This window comes from Lepus europaeus, chromosome 9, assembly GCF_033115175.1.
Source record: "Lepus europaeus isolate LE1 chromosome 9, mLepTim1.pri, whole genome shotgun sequence".
NCBI classification, from domain to species: domain Eukaryota; kingdom Metazoa; phylum Chordata; class Mammalia; order Lagomorpha; family Leporidae; genus Lepus; species Lepus europaeus.
The window spans coordinates 7,146,433-7,167,836 of NC_084835.1; the positions used below are offsets into that span (position 1 = coordinate 7,146,433).

A 21,404-nucleotide genomic window follows, 5' to 3' on the forward strand; every position below is an offset into this window, starting at 1 on the left:
TGTTATAGACATGCCATTTAAGTCACTGCAGAACTTTTATCTTCTACGGTTATTTGATTAAATTATTGATGTTCTCATTAATATTCTTAGCCTATTTTACTTTGGAACAGCGGTTTCTTCTCAGAAATAACCTTTTTCTTAATATTCTATTTCAGAGCATACTTAAGCAGCTTTTCCTTTGTTTCCACAGCAGCCCCTCCTGGGGCTTGCCCATCGACACTGTTCAGTGGGACATCTGCCATCTGCCCCTGCGAACTGGCTCTGTGGATATTATTGTAACAGATATGCCATTTGGAAAGAGGTACGAATGGTGTTTTTTTTTTATAATGAGCCTTACTTACACCTATTATTACTGGTACCCACTGTCTTCTGTCAGTATTTTCTTTGAACTAATTTAGCAGAGTGAACCAGTGGATGGAAGATCAGTCCACCTCTGTCTTTCAAATAAAATAAACATTTTTTATGATGCAAAATTCTTAACTATTTACCAATACCTTATTTTATAGACTGTATATACAAAGGTAAAGTTCATGGAAACTGAATTTTGGTATTAGATAATTCTTATTTTGATATAATTCTTTTTAAAAATTTATTTGGGGCTGGCGTTGTTTCATAGCAGGTAAAAGCTGCCACCTGAGATGCCGGCATCTCATATGGTTGCCAATTCATGTTTTGGCTGTTCTGCTTCGAGGCAGCTTCCTGCTAGTGGCCCAGGGAAAGCAGCAGAGGATAGCCACGCTGTGCCTCTGCCAACCATGTGGGATACCCAAAAGAAGCTCCTGACTTCAACTTGGCCCAGCCACTGGTACAGCCCTAGCTATGGCAGCCGTCTGGATAGTGAACCAGTGGCTGGGCCAAGCCAAAGCCAAGAGCCAGGAGCTTCCTCCGAGCATCCCACATAGGTGTGGCCCAAGCACTTGGGCTATTTTCTGTTGCTTTCCCAGGCTCAGCAGCAAGAAGCTGGGTTGGAAATGGAGTAGCTGGGACTCGAGCCAGTACTCACATGGGATGCCAGTGTTAAAGGCAGCAGCTTAACTCACTGTACAACATGGGCTCCCATGTAAAATATTTTTAAAATTCATGCAGTTTTATCATAATACACATTTTTAGATACCTATCTTTTGCTACATTTTATAGGATTTTTTTTATTTGACAGAGTTAGAGGTTTTTTTTGGACAGGCAGAGTTAGACAGAGAGAAAGGTCTTCCTTTTTCCGTTGGTTCACCCTCCAAGTGGCCGCTATGGCCAGTGCGTTGCGGCCGGCACGCTGGACGATCCGAAGCCAGGAGCCAGGTGCTTCTCCTGGTCTCCCATGCGGGTGCAGGGCTGAAGGACTTGGCCATCCTCCACTGCACTCTTGGGCCACAGCAGAGAGCTGAACTGGAAGAGGAGCAACCAGGACAGAATCCAGCGCCCTGACCGGGACTAGAACCTGGGGTGCTGGTGCTGCAGGCGGAGGATTAGCCTAGTGAGCCACAGCGCCGTCCACTACATTTTGTTAAAAAGACATATTTGAAAGGCAGAGTTGCAAAGAGAGAGGGAGAGACAGATCTTCCATCTGCTGGTTTACTCCCTAAATGTCTGCAATGGCTAGGGCTGGGCCAGGCTGAACCCAAGAGCTAAGAGCTTCCATGTGGATGCAGGGGCCCAAGCAGTGGAGCCATCTTCTGCTGCAGCCAGAACTTACATCAGCACCCATATGGGATGCCCACGTTGGAGGCGGTGGCTTTAACCACCACACCACAGCACTGGCCGTTTTGCTGCATTAAGTGCTTAACTCATCAGACCTTCTTTTGTAGGATGGGCTCTAAGAAGAGAAACTGGAACCTTTATCCAGCTTGCCTACGGGAGATGAGCCGTGTTTGTAGACCTGGGACAGGCCGAGCTGTACTACTTACTCAGGACAAAAAATGTTTTACCAAGGTGATGTTTTAGATCTTTTTAGGTGCACTTGGGGATATTAGTTTGCATAGGATTAGGGTTGTCTTCCCTGAGTGCTCTTAAGTGGCACCTAAGATCTGTGGTTGATTCCCAAGCAGATTGTCAGCCTAATTGCATTTATGTTTTTTTGTGTGTACACAGGCGTTATCTGGAATGGGACATGTATGGCGAAAAGTACATACAGTCTGGGTGAACATTGGCGGTCTTCATGCTGCAGTTTATCTTCTGAAACGCACACCTCAAGCGTTTGTTCATCCTTCAGAGCAAGATGGAGAGAGAGAAACCCCTTGGTAGTGTGGAGTGAAGGTGCTGCACAGCATTTGTACTTGCCAACACTGGAAATGTCAACTTGAAGAACTTGCTTTGAGAAGACAATGAGATTAAGAAAAGTCTACACTTTAAACTTGTGAGGGAGCAGAGCTTTCCCTTGGAGCTCTTTTGAAGGGGTAGCTGGGCGATTAGTATTTTTCTTAAAATGCTTTAAAGCTGTTTAGTGAAGACCCTCATAAAATTGTCCTGGAATTTTGGTTTCCATTTTTTTCTGGTTGTATAGTCAGTTACCCGTTGTGTCAAGCGGAATACCTAGTAGGTAGCCTATCAGGCCAGGTCTTTACTGCCTGTGCAGCTTTGCTATTCAAAAGCTCAAGTTCTCTTTACCTGAACCTCAAAAAATGGATCATTATTACATTTTGTGAAGTGTTTGCCACATGACAAGGAGACATCTTGAGACCTATAGAAAAGCTTACCGTCTGCCTTAAAAATTAAACTATGCACTTGCTACTGAGATGAGTACATAGAACAAAAACAGAAGACTCGGATTTATGAAAGGGATGTCTGTAAGTTGCAGCAGACATATTGGTACGTGAAGGACCGGCAAACAAGCTGTACTTTACAACTTTTTTTGTCGCAGTACACAAAGGGTGTATTGCTTTTCATGTCAGAGTATTTTATTTTATTATTGTTGATATCTTAAAAGGAGAGAAAAATGGAGGTATCTGAATGAAAACGTGTCAGTTGGGAGTCATGAAATAGGTCATTTTTTCCTATTTTCTCTTGGATCTGTGCTCAGATTTACTTGCTTTTCCGGTTGTAGCAAGTCTTTCCTCAAAGAATTTTATGGAAAAAGAAATAAGCACCTATTGGGTCCTTGTAAAATGGTGTTTCCACAGGCAAAGAGCAGTTGAGTTTTGATGTGGAATTCTTTATAATATTCTTAAAGAGTTTAGTTTGGTTATTTGGCTGCACTTAGTTTCTGCGTCATTTCACAGGACTACTTACACTACCCGTTGGTGTCTCCATTTGGCATAAAAGGACACAGTACCTCCTTCATTTCAGACAGCATTCACGTGAACAGCGTAGACAACAACCCCAGCTTGTTCCCTCTCTGATCTACCCCACAGTTCAGAATGACTTGGAAGTAAAACATTTATGAAGGTTTTGTATTCTAGACTTCGAGACTGCATTTTCACTGTTATTCAGATATACCATTGAATTATTTGTGGGTTATGCATAAGTTTTTCCTCCTCTAACCAAACCATTTAAACCTCAAATTTAAACTTCTGCCAAACCAGAAAGTGCAAGGACCATGTCTCTGTTCACCACTGTTTGCTAAGTGCCTGGCACAGTACCTGCCTCAGAATGGACCTTCTATACCTGAACAATTAAAATATCTTTTGGATATTAGCTTAGTGCTTTTGCCATCTTCCTACCTACTCTGTAGTTCTGCAATTTGTGGACTAGGTGATGGGCTTTGAACAGGATTCAGAAGTCCTGGAAATGAGCTATGACACTTCCTTCTACAAGTTGTTTTTACCCTCTTGGACCACAGGAATGGAGAATAAAATCTAATAATGTAGAAAAAAAAATCTAACCATGTGAATACACAGGGAACAGCTGAATTACATACCAAACAGTCTATTCTTGGTAATAAGCTCATGCATCTTTTTAATGGGGTAAAATAAAGCAAGACTTTAGAAACCTAAAACAGTCTCTCCCAAGACTAACATTGTAGTGATTTGTGAGAGAACTTTTTTTTTAAAAGATTTATTTATTTGAAAGTCAGTTAAAAACACAGAGAGAGGAGAGGAGAGGAGAGAGAGAGAGGGAGTCAGTCTTCCATCTGATGGGTCACTCCCCAATTGGCCACAACAGCCAGAGCTGTGCCAATCCGAAGCCAGGAGCTTCCTCCGGGTCTCCCATCTGGGTACAGGGGCCCAAGGACTTGGACCATCCTCTGCTGCTTTCCCAGGCCATAGCAGAGCTGGATCGGAAGTGTAGCAGCTGTGACTTGAACCGGTATCCATATGGGATGGCGGCGCTTCAGGCCAGGAAGTTAATCCGATGCACCACAGCGCTGGCCCGAGATTACATTTTTGTTTATGCTTCCTTTGACATGGTAATGAGGCTTTCAAGAAACTCCCAAAACCATAGACCTTGGCCTATGTCAGATAGGGACCCAGGTCTCCCTGCAGACCAAGGTAAGTTAAAGAATGGGAAAAAACAAAGTGGTGCTGGTGGCGGTGGTTTTCAGAGGTTTGTAAAAGTACAATGAAGCCTCTCAGTGCTAATGTTCACTTGTGACATAGGCTTAGGAAAATAATCATTGCAGAGCCTTTGCCAAGAAGTTCAGGTCAGGTGTCATAGATGAAGTTGAGTGAAATTTTGAAAATTATGAGGGGAAAATTCTTAACTGTACCTTGGTATGTAAAAGTTCAGAAGCACCATATAGGCCTATAAACGGAATGCTTACATATATATGATGTAAGAATGTATACTCATGCAGGCTTGCCTTGTCATTCTTTGGCCCTGGGGCTGTTTCCTAATCAGTTGAGGACTGAATTAGTCATACATTTATGGCAGCAATTTTCACTGGAAAGAATGCTATGGCTTCTATAAAGCCGAAGTTCTGAATTCCCTGCCTAGGATTCTACATCCCCAGTAGAACTCAACCTATCTTTATCACTAGGACATGCTCCTGACTGGGGCATGCCCAGTGTGCCAGCTAGGCAGGCTTACTACTGGGAGTCGTTTTTAACTATATCCAGTTATTCAACAGGCAGTTGAGTATTTGTGTATTATAGCTGAAGCATCAGGTGACATCAGGACCCCTTAACATTGCTTAAAAACTGAGGACAACACATTGTTACCTTGCTAGAAATGTAAGTATTACAGTAACAGATTTACGTTAACATAACTAGCATAGTACTATACAAGAAGTTCTTGTAGATGTCTAGCTTAATAGAAGGTAGGACTCAAAACCAGCACCCATAAGGGATGCTGGCACTGCAGGCCGTGGCTTTACCTGCTGTGCCACAGCGCCAGCCCCTTGAATTTTCATGTATTGGTCATTTGGATAGTTCACTGTTATGTAAATACTCCAAAAAGATGCCTGGCTTCATTACAAAATAACATATATAGTCATTAATACAACCTATCATAACTGGGAAGTTTTCAAGAGACTTGATAGTGAAATACAAGAAGGAGTCTGGATTTTATCACTGACTTCTGTCAACTGTCTTCCTTAACAACTTCATCTCCTCTGCCCAGGAACCAATTCTGAATAACCACAATTTTTGTCACTGACTCCTGTGGTTTGATGCCATTTTACTTGGTGTTGCCCTTTCACAGCTAGTGCACACATGTAGTTAGGGATAAACCTATGAGACTAAAGTTACCTCATACCATCTAAGGACTTGTTTATTGCCAAACTTTCACATACAAGAGTTGTTTTTGATGAGTTGGTGCATATGCCTGGCAAACATGAGCAAAGTCCAGCCTTGTTTGTAGACCCATCCATTTCTGAATCCCTCCTAAAGACCCTAACACCTGCACACAAACCTGTTCACTGCTACACCAAATCCCTACTCCTGCAAGCCATGCTCTAATGCACAAGCTGCCACTGTAGTTCCAGTTTCGTTGTCATTTTCCACTTGCCTTTCCTCAGGGATAAGAACTGTGAGGATTCTTAACATCTCAGCTATTGTGTTTCTCAAGCTGACTTCTGCAGTTAACTCTTGTTTGACACTGCACTTCCAGCCTGAAAAGCTGTACTGTTTTCTTTCAAGGAGAGTCACACTTTATACATCAGTGCCTTTCCAAAAGGGCTCTCTGGAATGATTGGTTTCCTAATGAGTGCACAACAGCAGTGACACTGCTTCGTAAGACACAGGAAGGGCAGTTTAGTATCATCTAAGTCACCTTTCACTTTTATCAATTCTTTCCCTCCCCAAGTCAATCTTGCTTTCCAGTGTTTTAAAAATATGATGTGAATGCTGGTTTAGTAAGTTTATTTTACTGAAGTCCCTGATCCATTCTTAAATAATAAAAACAAATTTATTTTAGAGTAAGGTTCCTAAATTCTAAAACTTTAATATTTGGAAATTTGGGAGAAAATACCTAACACACTACAGAAGTACATGTTTGTGAAGCACAAGGAAAACTACAGGACTTTGAAATAACTTGTACAGTTCATAGTACTGTTCATTAACATTACAGTTTGTAGTCTCAGCGCACACTTTTTAAGAATAAATGATAAAAGGCAAATATCTTGGTATTATGGAAAGTCTTGACCTCGAAGACCTCCTTGTGCTTAGGCAACAAAGACACAGCCAGTCAAGTGTCATCCCGCTCAAGTAACCTAAAATAGGGAACAAAAAAAGAATTGCACAATTACTACCTTAATTACAGCTGTGACAAGTCAAATGCACGGGCGAGGCCATCAAAGGCTTTCTTGAGATGATTCTGCTTAGTTGCGTGGTTTCTGAATGCTATCAGGCCACCTCATTTTGTGTGGATCACTCTGTGTGCTCACTGGTCCCAGCTTTCAAACTTCTGTATCCAGCAGCTGTGTACATTCAATCAGAGAATGATACTACATGTCAGTCAGACCAACGGGCAGGGGCCTGCATCTGCAGCACCAGCATCCCATACAGGCACTAGGTCAAGGCCCAGCTGCCCCACTTTCAATCCAGTTCCCTGCTAGTGTCTGGGAAAGCAGCAGAACATGGCACAAGTGCTTGGGCCCCAGCAACCACTTGGGATACCTCAAAGCTTCTGGCTCCTGTGGCCATTTGGGGTGTGAACCAGTGAATGGAAAGCACCTCTCTCTGCCCCTGCCTCAAAAAAAGACCAACTGTCAGACCCGAGTTCCAACACCTGGCCTTCAATTTGTTGGTGTATCCATGAGAAGGTTGCTTGATTTCACTGAGCTTCAGTTTTGCACTGTGTAAAGTGGGCACAGCTAGTTAAGTGGTCATCCAGTATCAGAGTTTGAGTCTGGGATGCTCAGCTTCACGCCAGCTCCCCAGTGCACGTGGGAAGCCAGCAGATGGATGATGGCCACCCACATTTGAGACCAGAATAGAGTTCGTAGCTTTAGCCTGGCCCAGCTCTGGCTGTTGGGGGAATCTTGGGGGAGTGAACCAGTAGATGTAAATCTGTCTGCTTCTGAAATATTTTTTTAAAGTAGCACATTACTTCTTATACAAAAGGCACTCAGCAAATATTATTTCTAACCTACCTCTGTTACCAAATAATGTTTGCATATTATCATATACTAGAATGTCCCTATTGTTTCTTAAAGTAAGTCCTTACTCTGCAATGAGATTTTAATCAAAGGTCAGCAAAGAGAGGCTATGAAAACTGTTGACTGAGTTGACCAGAACCCACACACAAGAAGTGGATGTAATGAGATGATAAAGGAACTAATTCTGTACATGATTTAAAGACATTTTTCTGTGTTCAGTAGGAAAAACAAATCTTCAAATTTTTTTAAGCAAACCAAAATCTAACGTATCAAAACAAACCAGTGAGGAATGAACTAAAAAGGTGAGAAACAGATTTACCCAACAGTCATGACACTGAGGGATAATCAGAGGCAGAAATAGTATCTCCAGTCACCATGAAGATATACTCGAAAAGAGCAGGAAGAATTTCCTGGTGTCAAAAAACAAACAAACAAACAAACAAACAACCCCAAGTGTTGACTTCATACCTGCTCACAGCTAATTGCTTCTTACCACTCCATCAAGAAAGGGAGACAGCTTTTCAGCAGAAGTCTGTCCCTAAACTAGCATGCCATTAGGTAACCCACAAAATCAAGAATTCTCAACCTGCACAGTCAAGTACCAAACTCCTGGATTGGTAACTTAACAAGAGTACAGGGCCAGCACTGTGGTTTAGTGGGTAAAGCTGCTGCCTGCAATACTGACATCCTTATATACAACAGTTCAAGTCCCGGTTGCTCCACTTCCGATCCAGCTCTCTGCTATGGCCTGGGAAAGCAGAAGACAGTGCAAGTCCCTGTGCCCATGCACCCACGTGAGAGACCTGGAAAAAGCTTCTGGCTTCTGATTGGTGCAGCTCCAACCCTTGCGGCCAACTGGGGAGTGAACCAGCAGATCCAAGACCTCTCTCTCTGCCTCTCCTCCGCTCTTGGTGTAACTCTTTTTTCAAATGTATAGATTTTTTTAAAGCACCCTGACTTGTTCATTCAAGTACAAACGTTTAATATAATGAATTTCTGTCCTCTAAGAAACAGTATGCAGGAGTTCACAAACAGAGGTAGCTGGTTTATTTAAGACAAAAAAGCTCAAGGAAGTCAAGCACAGGAAGATTACAGTGATGGCTGGAACAGGAAACCCAAGAAAAAGCTGCACGCTCCTTGAGACCATGAGGCCCGAGTTTCATCTATGAATAGAATATCAGGCGACTTAAGTATGACTCCAAGTTCCTCCATGAGCTGAACCTTCCTTCTATGCTTTGTGGGTTTAAACGACTATTCACAAACCAATTTCACAAAAGCAACATTTATTAAACCCCCAGCTCTGTGCCTAGACACTAAAGAATTAAATCACCATGTCCTTGAGGAATGCAACTTAGATTCATACTATCACACAAATTTTTCTTGTTCAAAAAAGCAACTTAGGAGTACTTTAAAAGTATTTTTTAAAGTATTTTTAAAAAGTATTTTAAAAGAGAATTTCAAAAAAGAATTAAACAAAATCCTTGCTTTTCAGTATGTTCTCCCACTGCTTGTTTTTGGAAGAAAAATGAAAATATTTCAGTTGGTGAAAAACTAAAGGCCAAAAAAGCAGCATAGTTTTTATGAAGTTGTAACATTTCTGTCAGGAAAACAGGCGTAGCACCTCACTGCAGCTATTCCGCAGTACAGATACAGCACCTGAAAAGATGCGGACTGCTAAGGCTTGCCCCTCGGGGACTCCCCACACACACTGTGGATTTATCATCTCTGATGTGGGACCGAGACTCTGCATCACACAGAAAGGCAACTGTCTGAAGAGCTCTCTGTACACTGAAGCTCTGAAGAATTCTGTCCTTGGGGTGTCTTTCCCATCAGACTTTTAAAAGTCTTAAAACAGTTGAAGGCATGGGCATTGTGGTAAAGCAGGTTAGGCTAGTTTTCAAAGATGTTAAATTGCAGTATCAGAGGGCATCACACTTCAGATCCAGCTTCCTACTAACATGGTGAGGAAGCTGTACTTCCACCCACATGGGAGACCAGGACAGAGCTCTGGTCCAGCCCTGGCTGTTGCATACATTTGGGGAGCGAACCAGAGGATGGAAGCTCTCTGTCACACTCTCCCTCTGCCATGCAAATGAATAAAAATATTTGAGGGGCGTGTGTTTAGCCTAGTGGTTAGACGTCCATGTCCCACTTCCTGGCTTTGGCTCTTGTCTCCAGCCTCCTAATGTAAAGGTACTGGCTTAAGTAACCATGCTCCTGCCACTCACATGGGAGACTAACAGGTTTGAGTTCCTGGCTCCACCCACAGCAGGCATCTCGGGAATAAACCAGCAAATGGAAGTTCTTGTGTGCGCCTCTCTGCTTCTCAAGTAAATAAAAATTAACAATATGTCTAACTGAAATTTATAAATGCTACAAAAATACTTAAGAAGCATTTGGTATTAAAATACACCAATATTTGTACTTCTTCAGAATTTGACTATTCCTAATTAAGCTTCCGTGACTTCTGATTATGCACCTCTCATCATAGCCTAATGAAATCTCACCTCCTTAAATCTGCTTGAAATCCAAACTAATCAACATTTACTTTCTCAACACACTGTTGTCCAAACAAGTTTCATCATTAAGAATGGCCTGTTGTATTTAGATTTCAGCCAAGTAAAGTTTAGTATACAAACAGGCAAAATAAAAGTTAAAAGAAAAAATTTAAATGGGTTACCCCCTTGGTATGAAGAAAAATTATCAATGTCCAAATTCTGCAATTCACGATGTTAAGCTGTGGCTAGTTACACCGTCCATAGTGATAACTGAAATAAAATCAGTAATTTAGCACTTTAAAACACCAGTCACATTCCCAGAGCTTGAGAATACACATAATTAGTGGCTGCTACAGTAGGACAGCAGCGACAGACTATTTGCATCAGTGCAGAATGTTCTACTGGACAGTACTAACCAGCATTAGCAAGCACACAAAGAGCTGCTGCAGACCCATAAAATACCAGACCTTATAAAGTCATCCACATGTAGTTGCTCACTCCATTTTACTCAGGATTGGCTAGACATCAAGCAGTGTCCTAGGAGCTTAGGAGTCCATGAACTGTGCCTCAAGAAGCTCAGAACAGTTAAAGAGCATCTGCGCTAGCATCAGCCACAAACTGAATAATGCCAAGATTTAAGTCAAGGGTGGGAACAGCCAGCCAGCAAGGCCCTCAGAATCACTTGGTTTGGCCTTGCCAAGGCAACAGCAGGCAGGATTCTAAGTTCAATAAATCTATAGCAGGTTAATTTCTAAGTTGATAATTTTGTATGGCCCATGAATGATGTTATAAATAGCCAAATGGCTCTTGGCAGAAAAAAGGTACCCCAACCCCAGATAAGCAAACAAGCTGGTGAGGATCAAGAGAAAGCGGTGCTAGACCTTTAAATGAGGGAGCCTTGCTCACAGAGCAGATTATAGAATGCAAGAACGTGGGGGGACAGAGCTCGGCTCTCAAGTCTGGAAAGGTAAGGAAAGGGAGGGGTAGCATTCCTGAAGGAAACACCCTGCAAAGATGTGCTGGCAATGCCTGATCCCTGTCAACCATCAGTCCTGGGAGTTCGGGTGGGGAAACACCAGCAAACCTAGAAGCCGATACAAGGTTGAGGCTAGCCTCCCAAGGGGCCTCAGGCACCCCAACCAGGACACAGCAGCAGTGACTCCCATCTCCTCAAAACCTATCACGACTGGAGGCAGAGACCCCCACCGGAGGCGAACACACCGAGCGCTCTAAAGCAATAAGGATGGACTGAAGAATCCCAGTGGGGAAGAGGATGCTGGACCCCAAGCGCCATACATTCACCAGAACGCAGTCAAGGTCATCGGGAACCTGGGTAGGCTCCGGGCGGAGAAGGTGAGATCAATTCACCAAAGTGCATCAGGGAGGCTGCACTGGAGGGTGGGGCCCATCCGTCTGGTTCCATGACTCACCAGGCTCCCCGCCGTCAGGGGAGAAGAAAGCCAGCACTCGGCCTGCAGACTGGATGAGCAGCAAGCACGGCACATGGGAATGGGATCAAAGGTGGAAGCAGGGGAAGCGCTGGGTTCCCAAGCCAAGGCTGCAATTTCACAATTAAGATCTAATCTGACAGTGCGATCCGCTGGCGGCGCAGCCAGCGTCTGAAACGGGGTCCGCGTACACCTCCGGTGATCGAGGGACAAAGCTACCTTCCCTCTACTTCCAGGAAAAACCTCCAGGTCATCCTCGGTAATAACCTGCAGTCTCGCTGCATAAAACTAACCGCGGGCGAACGCCCCGACACCACGCCAGTCCCTGGGAAGACACAGAAACTGGGCCCGCCCGCCCACCCCTACACCTGTCCAGCTTCTTAGCAGGACAACGCCCAGGCCCCCACGTTCGCCCTGAAGCCGTGGCACACAATCCCGCCCACGAACCAGCGGCGACTAGACATGGAGGCGATGACGAGACCACAGGCGAGGGGAGGGATTCTTCTGGGCCCTGGGCGGGCCTTGGAAGACAGGAGGCAGCAGAGAACTCCCATAAAGGTATTGCGGCACTGCCCTCCCCGCGCCGAGCTGGGTGCGGCCATCTCCCCGCCTCCTCCACTGCAGCTCCCGCCCGACGGCCGCTCGGGGAGGCGCCCCCGCCCCGGCCCGGCCCCGGCCCCCACCGCCGGCGCCCCCGCAGCAGCTCGGGGCGGAGCCCGGCCGGCCGCCCGCCCCCGCCTCCAGCGCGCGCTTCCTGCCACGTTGCGCAGAGGCGAGGGGCCAGACACTGCGGCGCTGGGCCCCCGGGACGCCGGCCCCGCTCGCTCGGGCCTCGGCAGCCAATCAGGCGCGGGGGCCGCGCGGGCGGCGGGTAAACCGACTCCCCCGAAGGCGGCGAGGGCGGGAGGACGCCGGCGCGGGAGCCTCTCTCGCTGACCCTCCCCTCCCCCGCGCCGGAGGCCGGCCGCGCCCGCACGTCCCGCTCTCCCCACCGCCGACCTCCCCGCCCCACCCAGGCGGCACCGCGAGAGCCGCCCGGCGGCTGCGCACTCCCGAGGCCCTGACTGACAGGCGCCGCGCTCCAACCAACAGCCGCCATTTGTGTTTTCACACACGGCGGGAGGAGAGGCGGCCAATCAGGGGCCAGAGGCGAGCCGGAAGCGCTCCTCCCTCTGCGGGAGCAATGGCTCCGTCCGGAGTCGAGCCTTTTCCGCCTCCCTTCGCCCTCCCCCTCCGGCTGCCGTGAGGCGGGCCTCCGTCCTGCCCGCGCCCGACCGCCCCGTTCCCTTTTTCAGCCTAACAAACGCTACACTCCCGACGTCCCACGAGGGAAGGCGGCTCCCGGCCACCGGCCGGTGCACCTCCACCACCCAAGCCCCCGGCTCGCCTGGCCGCCCTCCCACCAGAGTTCCGCTCCCCTACCTAGCCGAAGCTCTCTGAGGAACCGGAGCCCCAGAGCACAGCCTCTTCTCTAGGCGGCCCCGGCGGCTCCCGCGGATTGGCGGCGAGCTGGCCAATGAGCGCCGGGCGGCGGGCCGAGCGGCCAATGGCACGGCGGCAGGGGGCGTGTCCCGGGTGCCCCTGGCGCCGGCGCCGGGAATCCCCGTGCGGTCAGTGGCGTTTCCGCTCGGGCAGCGGGCTGAGTGAGCTGCCGCCGCCGCCGCCGCCGCTGCCGCCGCCGCTGCCGCCGCCGCCGTCGCCGGGGGAGGGGCGGCCGCCGCCCGCCTGCGCTGAGACTCACGCAGCCCAGTCCCGCCAGTCCGCCAACACAGTAGTGCCGGCCCCCTCCCTCCCTGGCCCTTCCCCCTCCCCGCCTTCGGCTCGCTCCGCCTTTTTGCCCCCCACCCCCACCTCACGGGTACGGGCCCTTCCCGGCCAGGAAACGCCGTGGCGCCGCGTCGGGCCTAGCTCGATCCTGCTGCCTCCCGGGAGTGCCGTGCGCCGCAGCCCGGGCCCAGGCCCCGGCAGCGCCTGGGACAAGGTAAGGGTCCGACAGGAGAGAGGCCGACCCTCCCCGCCGGGCCCCCGGGGAGGGAAGGGTCACCTCCTCCGCCGGGACGCGGGGCCTGGCCCTGGCCCGGCTCCCTGCAGGAGGATGCTGCCCCTTCCGGCTCCCCGCCGCCCCCGCACACGTAGCCCCGCTGCCCGCCGGCCGGAGAGGCCCCCTCTGGAGTCCAGGCGACCCCGCTGCCCCGGCGGGGCGCTCCCCTCCCCCCACGCCTCTCACCCCCTTGCCTGAGCGCTGCCCGCTCCACGTTGACCTCGGCCGGCGCCTAGGCCGCGGGCGGCCCCGCGCCCCGACACACAGGCGTACTTTCCCGACCCCCGCCCGCGCCCCCGCCGTGGGGGCCCGGGCCCCCTCGCTCTCGCGCCCAGGCTCGCAGCTCAGATGGCTGCCTCGGCCCCCACCCCGTCGCCACCCCCACCTCGCATTCTTGGGCTCCCCGTGGCCTCCGGCGCGGGAGCCCGCCCCCGTGGAGTGTGTAGGGTTCGAGCCTGGAGTGGAGCCAGGTCGCGTCGCGTCCCCCGCCTTGGGCGTGGAGGGCGGCTTGCGCGGCCGAGAGGCGAACCCTTCGTGAAGCCTCTGCGTGTGCGTGCGAGAGGGGGCAGGGAGCGGGCCCGGGCGGCCCGGGGTGCATCGCGTGAGAGGGAAAGTTTGCGTGCTGGGAAAGCCCCTCGCGGGCGCCGTCCTGCCTGCGGCGCCCGTGCCCCTCACTTCTCGCTCAGCCCGGAGTGGTCGTCCGCGGGGGCGCTCGCTGGCGCTGCAGCCAGCCCTGCCGGTGCGGGTCAGGGGTGCGTGTGTGACCTGCATTTTCTGCTTTCTCATGTTACTTGTGCAGTGTGCTCACCAGTAACTCGTTTCTTGGCCAGAGCTCTGGCTTCCACTCGGCTTTGTGTCTACCTGGGTTCGTCTCTGCGGTGGTCCCCCGTGCTCAGAGTACTGGGAAGGTTCCCCAGGGCCCCTGCCGATTTTCTTCTTGACTTGAGCAAGTTGTGTCTAGATGGCACGTTGGTGACCAAGGTCATATTTTCATTTCTTTGTTAGTCAGGTGTTGCATAGCTCTGCTTTTGATTAAGGAAAATCAGCCGATTTGAATGTTCTCAGCTTCTCAAGAGACTGTGTACGCCCTGTGTGGAGGGGAAAAAGTATTTTTGGTGGTGAATTTCATATTATTGATGTTTTTAGGTCACTGAGAGGGGAGTTATGAGTGGTAATTTTAGATGTGTGGAATCTGAGCTAGGGCTACAGCAGAGGTTACTCACGTAATCAGAGGTTTCTGGGCCTCTTGGAGGGCACAGGGAAAAAAAAAATTTGTTTTTGGATTTCTTCCAGTTTTCTCAGGAGGGTCATTAGTTCTTTTCTGAAGCCAAAAATTCTGTCCCATAATGGGATTAGAGTCTTTAAGGTTTACTCAGGCTGTCATTATGTGTAGAAAAATGAATTTTGTCCTTTGGTAGGACATGGCACAAGGCTCTGTCTCGAGCTGCAAATTTGAATTTGTAGAGTGCTTGGAAAATTGGCCTTCTGAATGTTGAAGCTTAATCTTAATTTGTTGGTTTAGTTAAATGAATATTTGTAATTTTGAGAAACGTTGATTTTTCTTTATAGAAAACCTTAGTTGAAAAAGGTGGGCTTAGGATTCTTTTATTTCTAAAAGGGGTAATTTCAGCCCTTCTAGTATGGAGCCCTGGTTCCAAAAAAAAAAAAGTGTGTATGGAGTGGGGGTGGGGTATACAGAAGGTGGTTCCTGTGTTGGATCACTGGGGTGAGTATACAAGGCAGCAGCAGCTGCTGGCTCTGGAGCTCTGGTTGCTACGTGAGAAGCTTGAGTAGTGCTGGCTGCTGTCTCCAGGGAAGGACAGCAGTGCAGCGTCCATTAATGCTGTTGGCTGCAGGGAGCTGCACTTACACGATGGCTGCTTCAGGACTAGAAGAAACCTTGGTTTCCTGGGAATTTTCCCTGCTGGACTGCTTTGCCTGTTACTAGTGGGGAGATGAGAATTAGCAATTCCTAACCTTCTACCCAATTACGGATACCAATGTCTGGGAACTGGATCATAGTTAAAAACTCGTTTTTGTTTGATTTGGGTCTTGTTTTGGTAGAATTTTTTTTAATCTGGGATTTCTTCTTCTTAGTAGTTCCACTGGAGTTCTAATTTCCGAACCCATTTATAATTGAAATAGAATTTATGGACCTGCCTGAAAACCAGAACTGTTTATATTTTTTCCTGCAACTGACTTATTTCCCTTCATATTTTTAATCGTTGACTCAGTTTTGATTTGTTGTTGTTTGTCTTTCCTCCCATTGATTAGGCTGTATTTACTTACTGAGTAGGTACTTTGCCAGACATTTTACTAAACTTGGAATCCAAAGCTCTACAGTGACCTGCCATATTTGAAGGGACCTCCAAATATAAATATTTGTCTCTTAATTCCTATATTCATAAACTGATTTCTCCAGGTTAGGTATTTTCTTTGGAGTTTGCCCTATAAAGTTTGATTTATTATATACGTATTGGATATAGTTTTCTGACATCACAAGGATGTATCTTTGGCTGTGATCTATGGGAAATACAAGACAGACCAAAAGGAATATGCAGAAATGGTATAACTCTAGTTTAGTGTACTGAGTGTGTGAACACCCTTTTGTGGTCTCCCCTCCCCAACAACAGCTGTCCATTAAGACGATGTGCGATTAAGCAGAGGTCTGTAGAGTATAGAGGCGACCACCACCCAAATATACCACCAGTTACATACAACACTTAACATACCCAGTGAGTTCTATCTTCCCCTTGAGACTTTTCGTGTCCTTTATTTCACTCAGAGTTTTGGTGTGTCCAATTTTGTATAAATTTACTTAAATCCCACATACATCTATAGTTTGTGTCAAGACTGGCATTTATGGCAAGGAACCAAAAACAGTTCACAACTGTGGCTCATGTTGGTTTCCTTGTGTTTAAAGTAGACCTCAGTGAAACAGAAGTTTCAATACATAATATTTTAGGTGGTTCTGATTCTTAGTACAGTCACATTGAAGGCACAGTGTTGGATTAAGATTTCACTTCTACTGGCTGTTTGATGCAATTTAAGGAAGATTATTTTCTAGTTTTAAATTATTATATGCTATAAAAATTACCTTATAAAATAATTACTTTTTCACTTTCGTGTCCTGGTTTTTTGGAACCTGTTGGTTTTCATGTAATCATTTTTGTGAAGGATCATACAGGCCCCTTTCATGGAAGTCTAGCCAGAATAGTTGAAATTCTTTTTTACATCTTTTGATATTGTTTTGTACCCAGAGATTTTTATGTTTTCTGAAGTTAACTTTGGTTTTTCCAGGAAAGTGACTATTTCATTTTTGCCTGTGAGTTGAAAAATAATACAGTACAAAGTGCAGATACCTTTTTTGTTTTAACTCATTATATTGAAATCACCTGCAAAACATTAGACCTACAGTCAGTGGTTACTGGATGGAAGGTAGAATATTTTTTGTGACCTTTTGTTGAATTCTGATAATGTGTGAGTTTAATTTGAAATTTGAAGAGTGAATCTCATTTATAAAAATTGTTTCAGCTGTTTTTTTTGACAAGTATATTTTGTTTAAAATGTAAAACTTTGACTTTGCAAAATGTGTGAGATAAAATATTTAGTAATAGAACTGGTAGTCATTTGAAATTTAGAAACCAGAGGGGCTCCTTAGAAAATAAGTGTACTGTACCTACAATGGACAGGGATTGGTATAATTTCTTACTGCCAAAAATGCAAAATATGTGATTAAGTGGCATTTTAACTGTTCAGCTGATATTACAATTTTTTTTCTGGTTGGATTTAAGGAAGCTCCTGAAAGGTAGAGAAAATATAACGTCCTTCACTTGTCTATACATATTAAGATAATTTTGTTGTGTGTTCACTTATCAGTTAGGTAAAGGATACCCATGAACTTGGTGGGGTGTCATGAAGCATCACTCAGACAGTTCTCTTACTTTGGCTGAATGTGCTTCCTGAAGGGAATGTGAGATACTGGAACAATGAAGCTGTGTCTACTTTATGTGTGTCCTCAGTGAGTAAGGAATTTGTAATCTCATCCTGCCTCACTGTTTTTCCATCTTATTGATTTTGTTTACAGAATACCTGAGGGAATATCTTATTTAATGTTAGGTCACATTCAGTATCTTTGATGTGGGAAAATAAATTTTCTGCTTATTGGTATATTGGAATAATGTCTTAGTATCTTTATAACTAAGGTTATATCGGCCAGTGTTGCCTTATGTATATGTCTGTTGCTTCAATCGTACTGCTTTCTCTTCTGTTTTCCTTGTAGTGAGAGGATTCCCAGAGTTCTGATGGCAAATTGAAATAATAAAGAATCTTTTTCGCTAGTCATGTTAGTTCTATAAATGCAGCCAGAGCTGGGAATACATTTGGCCTATGTTGTGAATCACCCCAAAAACAAAAAAAAGGGGAAGTTGCTATAGGAATTTATACAGATTTGGTGTGTATCTGGGGAATCAAGTTTTGATTTCTGCTAACTAACTGAAGAAAAATCTGAATTCCTTACTATTCTGGATGAGAAATAGATGGAAGCATGGGAGGAGCCATAGACCTCTGCAGCAGGATTTGGTCTGAGTAGAAGAGGAAGATTTTTGTTTCAGATTGCCAGCTGCTTATGTCAGACTGACTCCCTTATTCTGCCTCCAGTAGGCCTGTCAATATGGCCAAACAGCTAGATAAGTGCAGGGCAGGACAAAGGGCTCTTTGCACAGCAGGGAGGCAGTGTTGGTTGGGGGATGGGCAGAGGAGGAGGTTCTTTTCCCTGGGAGATTATTCAGTTTGGCATACAATTAAAGAAATCATTTTTAGTTCCCATTCCAGCATTGAATTTCTGCCAACCATATACTGTTAACCCCAAGTTTGGTACATTCCAAAGTATCTGGTAGAGACCTATTCTCTTCTTCGAGAAAAAATAAAGAACTTGAAGCCTTGTATAAGTTAAAAAAAAAAAAAATCCCATGCATTACATCTTTCTAAGTACATGTAACTTTTTTACTAGACCAGTTCTGGAGCGTCTGCCAACTGAATTCTCATTAAGAATGAACAAGAACATTCTGAGTAAAACTCATTTTTCAGTACATAGTAGGTGTATTCCGGTTGGAAGTAGGCCAAAACATATAACATAGTTAGTTTCCTTTTATGAAATAGTTGTATATTGTTAGCTCCAGTTTTATTCCAGTTAGATGGAAAGCACCATCCAGCAGTCATGTGTTGAGCTACCATCATGTGCAGTGCTTGCTGAAGAAAAATTCTTCATTATTAGCCACATCCCTGCTTCCTGGAGAACCTGACAATCCCCAGATATGCTTCCCAGCCTCAAATTTTAGTTTAGGCACAACTTGCTTGATACATTTGTGCTCTGCTGTCTACTGAAAAATATGGCAGTTGTATCCAGCTTATTATTAAACTATGAATCACAAAGTTGGAAGAGACCTGTGTGTTAACAGGCCCTTTAAACCAAAATCATGAAATAGTTCAAAACTTTTTTGTTGTTGTTGTTGTTAAAGAATGAAAGTCAGTTTTATGTGGGGAAAGAGTTCTTCCATCTGTTGGTTCATTCCCAGATGGCCACAGTGACCAGTGCTGGCCTAGCAGGGACTCAGACACTTGGGCCATCTTCCACTGCTTTCCCCAGGCCATTAGCAGGGAGGTGGATGAGAAGCGGAGCAGACAGGACTCTAACCAGCACCAATATGGGATGCTGGCATCACCCATGGAGGCTTAACCTGCTACTACACCGCAGCGCTGGCCCTGAAACTTTGGTCCCTTTTTCAGGTTTTCATTAAAATATGAAATAGATAAGTGTCCTGATGATATTTTAATTATTTTAAAAGTAAATAGTACATGCATGCCACTCTTTTTTTTTTTTTTTTTTTTTCTCTCGTTAAAAAATTCTTTTTGTCTACTTGAAAGGCAGAGAGAGAGCTTCTATCCACTGGGCTACTCCCCAAATGCCTGAAAGAGCCAAGAGCTCCATCTAGGTCTCCCATGTGGGTGTCAGCTAAGTACTTGGGCTGTCTCCTGCTGCCTCCCTGGATGCGTTAGCAGGAAACTGGATCTGAAGCAGAGTACTAGGACTTGAACCAGCATTCCCACTTGGCATGCAGGTGTCTCAAATGGCAGCTTTACTTGCTGTCCCAAACATCCACCCCACCATGCACGTTCCATGCAAGTTCTTTAAAACAGAGAGAGAACTACATTCATAGAACACATAGCAGTTACTTAGACTGTAGAAGCAGTCCTATTTTATAAGAGTCTGGGGAGATTCTTTTAAACTTTTTTTTTTTAAAGATTTATTTATTTATTTGAAAGGCAGAATTAGAGAGAGAGAGAGAGAGAGAGAGAAAAGAAGCTCTTCCATCTGATGGTTCACTCCTCAAATGGCTGCAACAGCCAGAGCTGGGCCGTTCTGAAGCCAGGATCCAGGAGCTACCTCCCAGTCTCCTACAGGGAGACAGAGAGCTGGATTGGGAAGTGGAGCAACCAGGATTCAAATGAGTGTCCATATGGAATGCTGGCACTGCAGGTGGTGGCTTAACCAATACACCACAGTGCTGTTCCCACTCTTATTATATTTTAAGAGAATTGGGGTTTTAGAAATAATTGATTTGTGGTGCCAGCGCTGAGGGACAGTAGGCTAAGTAAGCCTTGACCTGTGGCACCAATATCCCATGTGGGCACCTTTTTGTGTCCCAGCTGCTCCTCTTTTAATCCAGGTGTCTGGCCTGGCAAAGCAGTGGAAGATGGCTCAAGTGCTTGGGCCCCTGCATCTGCATGGGAGACCCAGAAGAGGCTCCTGGGTACTGATTGGCTCAGCTCTTGCTCTTGGGGCCATTTGGGGAGCTGAACCAGCAGGTAGAAGACCTTTCTCTCTCTCCCTCCCTCTCTATGAAACTCTACCTCTCAAATAAATAAAATCTTAAAAAACAGTCTATATATTCAGGGTAATAACTATCAAAGGCCAGAATGCTCTTTAAAAAAACAGAAAGCAAAATTGGTTTCAACTTGGTTTTCCAAGAGCACATCTATTGCTTAAAGGACGGACCACCTGTACTGGAATGTTAATGCATGAACTGGAATGCTAATTTTTGCTTGTGGACTAGCAAAGAGAAATTTTAACCTGACAACCAGAAAAAGACCCTGCCTTCAATACATACTGCAGTAGTTAAGCAAAGTTGACCAAGTTTCTGCATTTCCTTTTGTAGCGAAAAGATGTGTTACCCATTTAACATTTTATTTTTATCTTGGCAATTACAGAAGATAAAGTATTTTGACCTGAAAAAGGAAATTCGAGTAATTATCATTATCGCTAGTTAAAAAGTTTTTTTTTTTTTTCTGTCTGTATAGTTCCAGTAGCAGTGACATGGAATTTAGTGGCCTATATTTTAAATTGCTACAGAAATTTACAATAGCCATTACTTCTCAATACATTCATTGACATGGATTATTTTCGTAGATTTGTGTGACTAAAATAGTAACCATCTAGATCTAGTTCAAGCCCTAGTGTTCATACCCAACAGTTTTCAAAACCCACATTACTAGGATTACAGTAAATATCCTTTGTGTCTTTCCAAATAGTTAGAAAAAATTAAAAATCTCTTTTGTTGCTCCTTTAATCTGACTCTTGCTACAGACCCTAAAACGTTTCTGGCAAAAGAGAGTAGGGATGACATCTTGATCCCAAAGGTTTTGGTAGCTGTTATGGCTCTGAATAGCTCATCTGATTTTCAGTAAGATCCCCTCCCAGCAGTAGGCTAGAATGGAGGTGACATGAAAACACTGTACCTCATCTTCATCTTGCCTGTACAGCTGCTCCACCTTATTTCCTGCTATTATTATCCCACAACGCCTCTTCCCAGCAAAAAAGAACTAGGACAAAGGGGGAAAATTGGATGGGCTAATGTGGTTTTTATTATTAGAGTGAGGTTGTGAGTTTGTTA

The 21,404-nt window shown here is 45.7% G+C and overlaps 2 protein-coding genes and 1 long non-coding RNA gene across 19 annotated transcripts in view; 2 read left to right on the top strand and 1 right to left on the bottom strand.

Annotated features, from left to right (window-relative positions):
• THUMPD3 (THUMP domain containing 3) overlaps positions 1–2,463 on the top strand; it is a 28,064-nt gene extending 25,601 nt beyond the window's left edge. For 4 of the 5 annotated variants that reach the window (XM_062200384.1, XM_062200382.1, XM_062200387.1 and 1 more), the window contains exons 8-10: positions 191–301; positions 1,800–1,923; positions 2,083–2,463. In XM_062200384.1, coding sequence (XP_062056368.1) covers positions 191–301; positions 1,800–1,923; positions 2,083–2,235 — 388 coding nt within the window. In that variant the 3' untranslated portion in view covers positions 2,236–2,463. The remainder of the gene's footprint in view (positions 1–190; positions 302–1,799; positions 1,924–2,082) is intronic. The other variant, XM_062200383.1, reaches the window with a different exon arrangement.
• Positions 2,464–6,284: 3,821 nt separating this feature from the next.
• On the bottom strand, positions 6,285–12,051 carry LOC133766737 (uncharacterized). The gene is made up of 2 exons (XR_009866745.1): positions 11,394–12,051; positions 6,285–6,577 (listed from the first exon to the last, which is right to left on the bottom strand). It is a non-coding gene; the product is annotated as an uncharacterized LOC133766737 (long non-coding RNA).
• Positions 12,052–13,175: 1,124 nt separating this feature from the next.
• The window catches only part of SETD5 (SET domain containing 5), a 79,109-nt gene continuing 70,880 nt past the window's right edge, over positions 13,176–21,404 (top strand). For 6 of the 13 annotated variants that reach the window (XM_062200362.1, XM_062200372.1, XM_062200363.1 and 3 more), the window contains exon 1: positions 13,177–13,392. The gene's annotated coding sequence lies outside the window, so the exon portion shown is untranslated. Of the gene's footprint in view, positions 13,393–21,404 lie in introns of all 13 variants that reach the window. The other 7 variants (XM_062200371.1, XM_062200369.1, XM_062200375.1 and 4 more) reach the window with 5 other exon arrangements.